General features: G+C 40.2%; 1 protein-coding gene across 3 annotated transcripts in view; it reads left to right on the top strand.

The window, feature by feature from the left end:
• Aff4 (AF4/FMR2 family member 4) overlaps positions 1 to 13,321 on the top strand; it is a 70,954-nt gene that overhangs the window by 39,954 nt on the left and 17,679 nt on the right. For all 3 annotated transcript variants that reach the window (XM_028775851.1, XM_028775849.1, XM_028775850.1), the window contains 8 exons: positions 26 to 62; positions 1,553 to 1,601; positions 5,628 to 5,682; positions 6,829 to 6,866; positions 7,181 to 7,343; positions 7,946 to 8,863; positions 10,908 to 10,996; positions 12,041 to 12,281. In XM_028775851.1, the coding sequence (XP_028631684.1) occupies positions 26 to 62; positions 1,553 to 1,601; positions 5,628 to 5,682; positions 6,829 to 6,866; positions 7,181 to 7,343; positions 7,946 to 8,863; positions 10,908 to 10,996; positions 12,041 to 12,281 (1,590 nt within the window). The remainder of the gene's footprint in view (positions 1 to 25; positions 63 to 1,552; positions 1,602 to 5,627; positions 5,683 to 6,828; positions 6,867 to 7,180; positions 7,344 to 7,945; positions 8,864 to 10,907; positions 10,997 to 12,040; positions 12,282 to 13,321) is intronic.

The raw sequence follows: 13,321 nt of genomic DNA, 5'->3' as shown, positions 1-13,321 counted from the left end.
ATAACTGTCTGCTCCTTTCTCTTAGGAGTCTCAGCAGTCTAACTTTGGCCCTGGGGAACAAAGTAAGTATTTCTTTTCTTGTTGATTTTCTTTTTCTTTCTTTCTTTTTTTTTTTTTTTTGGTTTTTCGAGACATGCCTTTAATCCCAGCACTTGGGAGGCAGAGGCAGGCAGATTTCTGAGTTCGAGGCCAGCCTGGTCTACAGAGTGAGTTCCAGGACAGCCAGAACTACACAGAGAAACCCTGTCTTGAAAAAAACAAAAAACAAACAAACAAACAAAAAGAGTATTCTGAATGATGTAGAAATTGCTAGTTGTGTGTGTGATCTTAATGCAAGAGATGAAACAAGAATTTATCTCTCTATGTTTACTTATTTATCATGTGTGTAGAAGGCATAGGAAAGCTATAGTACACGTGTGGAGGTCAGAAGACAACTTATAGCAGTTAGACTAAGTCTGTGTAGTCATTTAGTCCTACTGTGTAGCTGTAGTTATAGATAAATAAAAGGGAAATGACAGCGAGGTTTGTTTGGTGGGTTTTTGTTTTTGAGATTGGATTTCTCTATGTAGCCCTGGCTGTCCTGGAACTTATGCTATAGACCAGGCTGCTCTTGAACTTACAGAGATCTGTCTGCTCCTGCTTCCTTCATGCTGAGATTAAAGACATTCACCACAACTGCCTGGGTCTGACAGTAGTTTTTAAAGCAGGCACTCACTTTATAGTTCAAGCTGGCTTGGTACTCAGAGATCCTCCTGTCTCTGTGTCTGAAGGCTAGAATTACAGATATGTACCACCACACCCAGCTTTGAGATGTTGACATGCTGAAAACAGCTAGCTAGAAACCCTAACATTTTCTCTTAAGAATGTCTCCTTCTTACTTCTACCCACCCTCATTTACTTCCCCAGTGTTTAATTATGGCAAATGGGATCATACATTTTTTCTGATTGTTAATACTTGGTATTTGTTTACTCTAAGTGTTTATCAGTATGTAATTCTAGTTCACTCTTTTATAATATTAAACCATGTTACATGAAGTAATTAATTAATTAGCTTCCTACTAATGGACATATACTTTATTTCCTAGCTTTTGTTGTTAAAGCTATGCTATTATAATGTTGGATGTGGTGACACATGCTTGTAACTCTGACTCTGGGTCAGCCAAGCCAGAAGAATTGCAAGTTCAAGGCCAATCCAGGCTCTCAATTGTGAATTTGGGCCAGTCTGGGCTGAATAGTAAGACCCTGTCTCCAAAAAATATACATAAAGCCATATTATTATGAACATCATGTCTGTATTTATTTCTCCAGTTAGTAGGTAGATTCCTTTCATTGAACTAGATCAGTAGCAGCGTAGTTACAGTATTGATAAGGTCGTGTGAAGCACATTGTCTTCTAAAATGGCTGTGGAAGATCATTGCCTGAGGATGCCTGTGTCTTTTGTCCACCTTGTGCAATGTATTTTATGTATATATTTGAATATAGACATTTTGTATAGATATTTTATAATCTAAATAAACAACTCAGTTGCTCACTTCTATATTTTTTGTTTCAGAAAGATACAGTACTTCTGCTAAAACGTCAAATGGACACCAGTCAAAATCGTAAGTTTGTTGCTTAATGGATGTCTTTTTTTCCTAGAAGTTACCTGTAATAGCTGGATATATTAAATGCTAGAAGCATTACTCCTTTGTTTTTTAAAATTTAAATTATCATTTATTTTGTATGTGTTTGTGTGTATGGAGAAGCTTGTAGAGGTCAGAGGACAACTTGTGGAAGTCAGTTCTTGGGTCCTAGAGATTAAGTTCAGGTTGTTGGGTGTAGTGGCAAGTCCCGTTACCCTCTGAGCCAGCTCATTGGACTCTGATTTCATTGTGAAACCAGAGGTCTTCTGCATGCTAAACTCATATTTCACTATTGAGCTACATACATTCCCATGCAGAAACTCTAATGTTTTAAGACAGATATAAGCTAACTTTGCCTGTAAAGAAGTAGAGAATATAGATTTTAAAGACCATATAGCCTATATCCTAAATACTCACTTCTATCATTTGATATAAAAGCTGTATAGACTATAGACATAGCTGTGTTCTATCTAATAACACTAACTTTGTTGCTTTGTTTTTGAGACTGAGTCTCACATAGTCTGGGCTGTCCCTCACACTTACCACATGTAGTCAAAGATAAGCTGAACTTGATCCTCTTGCCTCTGCCTCCTAAGTGTTCAGATTATATATAGGCGCATGTTGTTATTCCTCGGTTTTCTCTCCTTTTTTGGTGGTGATAGAGATTGATCACAGGATCTTACACACGTTAGGCAAGTACCATACGACTGAAAAATATCTCCAGGCTGATAAAAATTTCTTTACAAAACAGCAGTGGAATACTGGCTATGGAAATAAATATCTATAATCCTAGCACTCAGAAGGCTGAGTCAGGAGGATTACCATCAGTTTAAAGCCAACCAGGGCTACAAAACAAGTTAGATCAATCTGGGCTATGTATAGTAATACCCTTTCTCCAAAACAACAAGCATCTCAAAAAACAAAAGGAAAAGAAAAAAACACTAGTAGCCTAGGTTCACCCACCCTTGCTCTGAGTTCACAGTTTACATTTATAAAGAAACTGTTAAAGATAGGATTCTTCTTAGTACCTTCCACTTAGTTACTGAGTGCTGTACACTAAAGCAACATTGTTTATACTATCTTTACATTTTCCATATATATATATATATACATATATATATGTGTATATATATATATTAGGTACAATCAGAAATCTATATCACCGTAGGGGTGGGCTATTAGATGTTAATAAATTACATCTAGAGAGTGAGCACCTGCACTCCTAAAATCACAGGTTAACACAGTGGTTAGAGCAAGTTCCAAAGGAACAATCACTATGTGGCTTCCTGTGCCATAGCCACAGATTAAAGAGCTAACCTCAGTCTGACAGCCTCTTCATGTAACAAAAGGAGGACTGAGGAAGAAATACACTAACAAAAATACATCCCATACATTGCTGAGAAACTCATAGATTCCTTTTATCATATCTGTATGAGAAACTAATAATGCATGTCTACTGTATACTATGTATACCATGGGCATACTCTTTGGCTGCTGAGGAAACTAGAACATATGCTGGACCCGGAGCAGTGTGGTAAAGGCTCTGACAGACTGACATATGTAAGCAGGTTCATTGAGCTGCCATTATTAAATCATAAGGGCTGAGAGAATTCAGAGTAAGTACATTTTCCTTACTGGAAATCAGTCATAGAGATACACTAAGCTCTGTACAAAAGAAAACTTTCTAAAATTTTCGTTTACTGAACTAGTTTTAAAATACTTCTCATATTATATAGTCATTGGGTTGCTTTATTTCCAGGTAATTTTTTTTGTGTGTGTGTTTTGAATTCATGGTCAGATTTAGAAATCAGATTAGTCTTTGAGGGGAAAGTGCAGGTAAAGAAAGAAGACTTCTTGCAACTGCCTGGAGACTCAGAACACTTTATAAAAAGGTAATGGAACACCTTGTGATGAGAAAGAACATACTGTCTAGGTACAGGTCTCCTAAACTTCAAGTTAAGGAGTTACTTCATGTAAAACAACACAATGTTTTGTGTTACCTTGATTTTAAGTTTAATGACTTTAGACTTAGGGAAAACTTCAATCTTTGACATTACTTTGAAAACAAATTGTAGAAATTAGCAGTTGAAGTTTGAAAATTTGTACATGGTCATTTCTTACCCCAAACCCTCCTGCTTGTGTCTACTTGTCGTCTCGTCCTCCTCCTCCTCCTCCTCCTCCTCCTCCTCCTCCTCCTCCTCCTCTTCCTCCTCCTCTTCTTCTTCCTCCTCCTCCTTTTCTTTGGTTTTTCGAGACAGGGTTTCTCTGTATAGCCCTGGCTGTCCTGGAACTCACTCTGTAGACCAGGCTGGCCTTGAACTCAGAAATCCACCTCCCTCTGCCTCCCAAGTGCTAGGATTAAAGGCGTGCCCCACCACCACCCGGCTCTACTTGTCTTAGCCAGGCAATCATGGACCACAACTTTGACTCTGGAAATTGTGTTGTGATTTTCAAAGTTATCTAATCTTTAGAAGTTACTCAGGTCTCTCTCTCTCTGGATTATTGGAGACAAAGAAGGAATTGCTTGATGCTTTGACTTTATCTTGCTTCTCTTTAAAGTCTTATCTAGTGGACCAAAGCTCTAGTAACATATATGTGTACAATTAGAGACAAGATTTTTGTAACAGGAATGTATATAAGTTTAACTTGAAAACAAAATCGAATGTCTTACCTGTGGAGCCAGCAGTTCCTACCATGCCTACTGCTATCTTTGCAGAACACTAAATTCTGTTTTCTTTAAAAATAATTTTTGGGCTTTCGGCCTAGGCAGCCATCTTCCAGTTAACTCGCCAAAATGACCAACACAAAGGGAAAGAGGAGAGGCACTCGGTATATGTTCTCTAGGCCTTTTAGGAAACATGGAGTTGTTCCTTTGGCCACATACATGTGAATCTATAAGAAGAGTGATATTGTAGACATCAAGGGAATGGGTACTGTTCAAAAAGGAATGCCCCATAAGTGTTACCACGGCAAAACCGGAAGAGTCTACAGTGTCACCCAGCATGCCGTGGGCATCACTGTAAACAAGCAACTTAAGGGCAAGATTCTGGCCAAGAGGATCAATGTGCGGACTGAGCACATTAAACACTCGAAGAGCAGAGACAGCTTTCTGAAGCGGGTGAAGGAGAACGATCAGAAGAAAAAGGAAGCCAAAGAGAAGGGCACCTGGGTTCAGCTGAAGCGCCAGCCTGCACCACCCAGAGAAGCACACTTTGTGAGGACTAATGGGAAAGAGCCCGAGCTGCTGGAGCCCATTCCATACGAATTCATGGCCTAGTGTATAAAAGAAATAAAGGACCCAACTGCAGAGTTTTTCCTTAGGTTCAAGTATGGTATCTTCTCGTTGTCTTTCTTTGTTTTGAGACAGGGTTTCTCTGTGTAGACCTGGCTGTCCTGGAACTCACTCTGTAGACCAGGCTGGCCTTGAAATCAGAAATCCGACTTTTTCTGCCTCCTGCCTCCCAAGTGCTGGGATTAAAGGCGTAAACCACCAAAAAAAAAAAATAATAATAATTTTTGGAGCCAGGCGGTGGTAGTGCACGCCTTTAATCCCAGCACTTGGGAGGCAGAGGCAGGCAGATTTCTGAGTTTGAGGCCAGCCTGGTCTACAGAGTGAGTTCCAGGACAGCCAGGGCTACACAAAGAAACCCTGTCTCGAAAGACCAAACCAAAAAAATAAATAAATAAAATAAAATAAAAATTTCCCCCCCAAGACAGGCTTTCCTTGTGTAAGGCTTGGCTGTCCTAGAACTAGTTCTATAGACTAGGCTGACCTAAAAAAAAATTGTTTTTAATACATGGAAAGTTTAAGGCTTATAAAAATGGTTGATTTCCTTTAAAATGTTTTAGTATAATGTGAACAATTCCAAACAGAGAGAGTGTGTGTATGTGTGTTTCAATTAAATGTTTGGCTAACACAATGATTAGTCTTAGAGTTATTGATAAATATTTAAGACTCTGGCCTGCTGTGACTAATTAGTGCTCCTTTCTGCCTTTTTCCTCTAGTATGTTAAAAGATGACTTAAAACTAAGCAGCAGTGAGGACAGCGATGGGGAGCAGGTGTGTCAGTCCTTTATGTTATTGTTTCATTGTGTCTTGGTTTAGGATCTAGTACCTTACAAGCTTTCTGACACTGAATGATTGAAGCATTCTGTAATGTCTTTGAGTAGCAGCTGCTGCTGCTTCTCCTCCTCCTCCTCCTCCTTCTAAATTGACATGTTTCATTATCATTTATTGTGGATCAAAACATATTTTTGAAGCAGGAGATTACTTATAAGAAATTACGTATGTATGTATGTATGTATGTATGTATTATATGTAAGTACACTGTAGCTGTCTTCAGACACAACAGAAGAGGGCATTGGATCCCATTACAGATGGTTGTGAGCTACCATGTAGTTGCTGGGAATTGAACTCAGGACCTCTGGAAGAGCAGTCAGTGCTCTTAACTGCTCTGCCATCTCTCCAGCCCCAGCTTTTTTGTTTTGTTGTTGTTGTTATTGTTTTTTTAAAAAAAAACATTTGTTAATATGCATGGGTCCCCTGGAACTGGAATTACTGATGGATGTGAGCACTATGTGGGTGTTGGGAATTGAACCTGGATCCTCTTTAAGAGCAGCCTCTGCTCTTAACTGATAAACCAATCTCTCCAACCGAAATTCTTTTTTGGTGTTTTGAGACAGTGTTTCTCTGTGTAGCCCTGGCTGTCCTGGAACTCACTCTGTAGACCAGGCTGGCTTCGAACTCAGAAATCTGCCTGCCTCTGCCTCCCAAGTGCTGGGATTAAAGGCGTGTGCCACCACCACTCGACCAATTTTTTTTTTTAAGAGACTTTTTTTTGGGGGGGGGGTAGTAGTGCTACTGGTCATTGAGCTAGGCAAACTCTACTTCTTTTTTTTTTTTTTCAAACTCTACTTCTTTAAGTGAAAACAGAGTCCTGGCTTGTTACTGTTTGTGGCGTTTTGCTTTTTAGTTTTGTTTTGGGGCAGTTTCACCAAGGCCCAGGCTAGCCTCAGAGCCATGATCCTGCTGCCTCTGCTTTCTGGGTGCTGTGGTATACTGTAATTCTTTTTTTAATTACTGTATTAAGTAAATATTAATTCATATGTTAAAGAAGCCAGCTTTTGGTTTTATTTTTTAGTTCAGACATTTCTATTATTTAAATAGAGTATTATTCACTTATAATTTCTTATGCTTCATTTTTAGGATTGTGATAAGACAATGCCAAGGAGTACACCAGGAAGGTGGGGATCCTTTTATTTTGTGGTTTTGTTGTTGTTGGTTTGGTAGCTGAGGTTAGTCTGATTTATCATTGTGGTGGTATATCATTAGCAGCCTTATAAATAATGTCAGTTATAATGGTGGTTGTATAATCTGGAAATTAACAAAAATTGATTAAATTATATACTCAAACTGGGTGAATTTTAATGTTAAAAGTGAGTATTATTAGCAGAGTGGTACACCAGAGACTTGGGGGATAGCTACTTCATTGATTAGGAAGTTTTGGATTCCTTATCTCACATCATTAATATTGTCATTTCTGTTTTATCTCCTTCAGTAACTCTGAGCCTTCACACCATAATAGTGAGGGAGCAGATAACTCCAGGGACGACTCGAGCAGCCACAGTGGATCTGAGAGCAGCTCTGGGTCTGACTCGGAGAGCGAAAGCAGCTCCAGTGACAGTGAAGCGAATGAGCCATCCCAGAGCGCATCTCCTGAGGTGAGAGGGATGGAGAGCCACCTCGTACTCGAGCTCTCCTGACAGCCACTCCAGTCGCCATTGCAGAGTGTCATCAAAGAGACACAAGCCATGTGTCTGATAGAAAACTTAGACTTTCTTGGTTTACTTATTTTTGAAAAACTTGTTTTTAAAATTAGGATTTGCCTTTTTTAACAGGAGATTTATGTTATATATTCACTATGACTAAAATGAATATCATATTGTACTATTGATTGATATAGTGCAGCTGAAAGTCTCTCCTAGTACCTACATCATATGTTTACTTTCTAGAATTATGTCATTTGCAATACTGCCTATCAAGTTGAACTCCTAACTGGAATAATGATTATTTAAAGGCCATTTGTAATAAGCTCTTCTTGTTGGTTCTACTTGTATACTCCAGCACTCAGGAGGCCAAGTGACTAGAGAGAGCTAATAATATTTTACCTGTGTTTTGATCCTGGCAGAAACATGACAAACAAATGCTTGTCACTTTAAGCATTTTTCTTTTTCTTCTTATTTGACTTTATAAAGAGGGGGAAAGCTTCAATATTGAGAAAACCCTGCATCTATATATTTATCTGTTTTCTTTTCATTTCCAGCCTGAACCACCACCAACAAACAAGTGGCAGCTTGATAACTGGCTGAACAAAGTGAACCCACATAAAGTATCCCCAGCTTCCTCCGTAGACAGCAACATCCCATCATCTCAAGCCTACAAGAAAGAAGGCCGGGAACAGGGCACGACCAGTAACTACACGGATCCAGGGGGCCCGAAAGAAACGAGCTCTGCCACCCCAAGTCGAGACTCTAAAACCATCCAAAAGGGATCAGAAAGTGGCCGTGGGAGGCAGAAGTCTCCTGCACAGAGTGACAGCACCACACAGAGGAGAACTGTCGGCAAAAAACAACCCAAAAAACCTGAGAAGACAGCTGCTGAAGAGCCCCGCGGAGGCCTGAAGATAGAAAGTGAGACCCCTGTGGACATGGCTGCCAGCATGCCCTCCAGCAGGCACAAAGCAGCCACCAAGGGCTCACGGAAACCCAACATTAAAAAGGAGTCGAAATCTTCCCCTCGACCTACAGCAGAGAAAAAGAAATACAAGTCAGCAAGTAAATCCTCCCAGAAATCTCGGGAAATCATAGAAACAGATACCTCATCCTCAGATTCAGATGAGAGTGAGAGTCTCCCTCCCTCCTCACAGACTCCTAAGTACCCTGAGAGCAATAGGACTCCTGTCAAACCCTCCTCAGTGGAGGAAGAAGATAGCTTTTTCCGGCAACGCATGTTCTCTCCTATGGAAGAGAAGGAGCTCCTTTCCCCACTCAGTGAGCCTGATGACAGGTATCCACTTATTGTGAAGATCGACCTGAATCTTTTGACTAGAATACCTGGGAAGCCTTACAAAGAAACAGAGCCACCCAAGGGGGAAAAGAAAAATGTTCCAGAAAAACACTCGAGAGAGGTGCAGAAGCAAGCCTCAGAAAAAGCTTCCAACAAAGGCAAGAGGAAACACAAGGTCTGTAACAGGCTGATGGTTCTTTTTCCTTTTTAAAAATGTTTTTTTCTACTTTTCATGTGCTTAAGTATCTTAATATTGCCAGACAGTAGTGGCGCACACCTTTAATCCCAGCACTTGGGAGGCAGAGCAGAGGCAGGTGGATTTCTGAGTTCAAGGCCAGCCTGGTCTACAGAGTGAGTTCCAGGACAGCCAGGACTATACAGAGAAACCCTGTCTCGAAAAACCAAAAAAAAAAAAGTATCTTAATATTAAAATACTAGCTATTTTTAAAATAATTTTAATTATGTGTCTATGAGCATATGTTTTATGTGTCTGTCTGTTGTCTGTTTACTTGTCTGTGTCTATGTGTATCTATGTCTGTATATGCACTCAAACTGTTGTATGCTCCTGTGGAGGCCAGTAGAGGATGTCAAATTCCCTGGAGCCAGTTACAGCCAGTTGTGAGCTGCCTGACATTGTTACTAGTATCTTAACTTTGATCCTGCTTGAAGAGTAGCAAGTATCCTTAACTGCTGAGCCATCTTATCCCCAAGTACTTGCTATTTTGACTTTACATTACATAGTCACTGTTGCTTTTAAATTATATTTTATTGATTTGTGTGTGTGTGCACACATTTACACTATAGTGCATAACTGGAAACCAGAGAAGAACTTATGGCCATGCGGATCCCAGGGACTGAACTCAGGTTGCCAGTCTTTACCCACTGAAACATCTTGCCAGTCCCTATGGTTCATTTTTAGATACCAGCATCTGAAATGCCACAGAAATATAGTTTGTGGATCATAAGCTGTAAGGGAAAATAGTGATTGAGCACAAGGCCCCATTGAGACTACATATGGAACAGTTTTTCTTAGTGTTCTGTCTCCTTAAATAAAAGCAGGATAGTTTCTTCTTAAATAGGATCTCCAAGCAGACTGTATGGTGGCCAGGTTAAAAGTGGAGTTTGAATGTAATCCATGCATTCTTTTCTGTCTTAGCCTCAGGTCAGCTGACTCACAGATACATCCATAAGAATTTTACCCATCCAATATTTACTTATGTGTCTAGCTTTTTTCCATTAACACGGGTCAGAATTGAGAACATTCCCCAGGGCTAAGTGTGTAACTAAGTGTGTGGTAGAGCTCTTGCTGAGCGTGTGTAAAACCCTGGATGCAGTTCCAACAGGAAGGAAAAGTCTGTGGGTTCATAGCCTGCTCTCATCTTAAGTACTTCCAAGATAAAGACATGGCTTTGTTTCAGATCAGCTTTATACAGAGCCTGCATCTAAGTATGTGCATCGTCTTGTGCCAAGAGATCAAGAATGCCCTGGAATTTGAGTTACAGATGGTTGTGAGCCGCCATGTGAGTGCTTAGAACTCCTAGAAGTTTTCTCTACAAGAGCAGCCAGTGGCTTTTAACCACTAAGACATCTTTCCAGCCCTCCCCTAGAATTATAATTTTGGTGAAGTACCAATTCTTGGAGACTACATTGGCAGTACTAGGAGGAGACCCTTAGTCACAGGTAGCAGTCTGTAGATGACTTTTCCTCATGTCTTCATTTATCTGAATTTAATCATTGATGGCAAACAGACTCTTCTGTTACGTTAGAAGTAGAATATTTGTTTGTATTCTTATTGCTTATTACTTGAAGCAGTAGGAAAACTTAGATTCACCTATGGAAATAGCATCAACAGTGTAGATAGGTTTGCCACTTGTAGTTCAGCCAAGAAATTTTTCAGAGATAATGAGGCTTATCTGTTAGCAAGTACCAATATGTTCAAGTGCTGATGAAACTACAGAGTTGGAACTTCTATGCAGTGCTAGCAGAACTGTGAGATGCAGTTGCTTTGGATTACAGTTTGGCAGTTTCTCAAAAAAGCTGAATATACAGTTACCTTATGATCCACCAATTATAGTCCTAGGAATATATCCAAGAAAGAAATAGAAATATATATCCCCACAAAAGTATTATAGTGCTCCCAGCCACATCGTTCCACTCTGCAGATCTAATACAGGACACCCTTGTCAAGCTTACGACCTCCTGCTTCTGTTTTTGTCCAGAATGATGATGATAACCGAGCCAGTGAGAGCAAAAAACCCAAAATGGAGGACAAGAACTCATCAGGCCACAAGCCATCCAGCAACAGAGAGTATGTTTCCAAATCATGTTGCATGTCCATATTGGCTATGTTTATCGTTTGTTGTTTGGTACTTCGAAATGCTTCAGAGTATTCTTTTTAGTTGACTGAATGTCATACATATGTGTGCACACATAGACAGTAGTAAGAGCTGTGCATTTAGCTAATAGAGATGGGAAGCTATTACTCTTCTTTTTTTTTAGTTAGATAAGAATATTTCCTAGTTAGGATTTCTATGGCTGTGATGAAACACCACAATGAAAAGCAACTTGGGGAGGAAAGGGTTTATTTGGCTTATTCTTCCATATCACTTCAACTGTTCATCATGGAAGGAAGTCAGGATAGGGACTCAAACAAGACAGGAACCTGGAGGTAGAAGTTGATGCAGAGGCCACAGAGGAATGGTGGCTACTGGCTTGGTCCTCATGGCTTGCTCAGACTGATTTCTTATAGAACACAGGGCCACCAGACCAGGGATGGCACCACCCACAATGGGTTGGGCCCTCTCCAATATCAACCACTAATTAAGAAAATGCTCTACAGACTTCCCTGCAAGCCCAGTCTTATGGGAGCATTTTCTCACTTGAGGTTCTCATCTCTCAAATGAGTCTAGCCTGTGTCAGGTTGTTATAAAACTAGCCAGCACAGAATAGGAGATAAAGAGTTACAGTAAAGCTTCCCCATTTTCTGGGTAGCTTATCTGCAACTTGAAAGAGACTAGTAACTTGTAAGCATTAATATTTTCACAATTTATCTATTTACTCAATTGATTCAACCAATATTTTATTAAGCGTTTATTTTGTGGCAGATTGTTTTAGGCACTGGGCATGATTGTGGAAAAGAGAATACAGATAAATTCCTACTTGATGGAATTTCATCTTTTTGTTTTGTAATCAGCATATGGAGAATGTCTTTTCAAATTTGTCCTAAAAGAAGGTAAAAAGAGATGGAAAAATCCTTTACTCCTTTATCACTCTGCAGAAATGAGAACACTTGGGAGATACATATATATATAATATATATATATATGTATTTTTTTTTTTTTTTTTTGAGCAGGTCATCTAAGCAGAGTAGTACAAAAGAAAAGGATTTGCTACCTTCACCTGCTGGGCCTGTTCCTTCAAAAGATTCAAAAACAGAGCATGGCTCTCGGAAAAGGACTGTGAGTCAGTCGTCGTCCTTAAAGTCCAGCAGTACCAGTAACAAAGAGAACAGTGGCAGCAGCAAGAACAGCTCCTCCACGGCAAAACAGAAGAAGACTGAAGGGAAGGTTCCCAGCAGCTCCAAAGAGGCCAAGGTATGGTGCTGGGGCTTGAGCCTTTGAAAATCACCCTCATGTCTTCCTGAGGTGACACTGCTGTTTGTAAACAGCTCATTAAGATTGTAGGCCTGCAGCCGGGCGGTGGTTGCGAACGCCTTTAGTCCCAGCACTTGGGAGGCAGAGACAGGTGGATTTCTGAGTTCGAGGCCAGCCTGGTCTACAGAGTGAGTTCCAGGACAGCCAGGGCTACACAGAGAAACCCTCTCTCGAAAAACAAAAAAACAAAACAAAACAAAAAAGATTGTAGGCCTGTGCAGTTTTTAAAATGAATATGGGGGTGGGGGGGAGGACACAACTGAGACTCTGTCTGTCTGTCTGAGAGGACAACTTTCAGGAGTCAGTTCTCACCTTTGATCTTGGGGTAGGATCTCCCTACTGCTGCTGCTGCTGTATACCCTGGGTTAGCTGTGATTTCCTCTATAGGAGAGGTGAGGCTGGAGATTTTGGCACCACATCTGGCTTTTTTTTTTTTTTTAGGTAGAGTCTCACTGTGTAACTTTGGCTGGCCTGGAACTCACAGAGATCCATTTGCCTCTGCCTCTTGAGTGTTTGGACTAAAAGTGTGTGCTTTCAAATGGTTGCTCTTAACATACTAATAATACAATTGAATAGTCATGGTGTTTATAGACTGAAATATGGGTCTAAGAAGGTTTTTCAAGGGTCTGCTTTATTGTTTGTTTGTTTGTTTGTTTGTTTGTTTGTTTGAGACAGAGTGTCTCTATGTAGCCTTGGCTGGCCTGGAACCTGCTTTGTAGACCAGTCCAGCCTCAAACTCACAGAGATCTATCTCTCTCTGCCTCCTGAGTGCTGAGATTTAAGGTATGCACCACCACTGCCTGGCAATTGTTTGATTTTTTGTTTTTTGTTTTTTTTCTTTAAGACAGGATCTCACTATGAAGCCTAACTTGCACATGAAATAAAAACCTGACCCATTTGACCCACCTGACCCAGCCTCCCAAGTGACTAGGTCGTTCATACACTTTCTTTTTTTTTTGTTTGTTGTTGTTGTTGTTGTT

Source organism: Grammomys surdaster, unplaced genomic scaffold (genome assembly GCF_004785775.1).
Source record: "Grammomys surdaster isolate TR1022 unplaced genomic scaffold, NIH_TR_1.0 262, whole genome shotgun sequence".
Taxonomy (NCBI): Eukaryota; Metazoa; Chordata; class Mammalia; order Rodentia; family Muridae; genus Grammomys; species Grammomys surdaster.
Note: the sequence above shows the minus strand (reverse complement) of the source record. Positions and strands in the feature narration are given on the sequence as shown.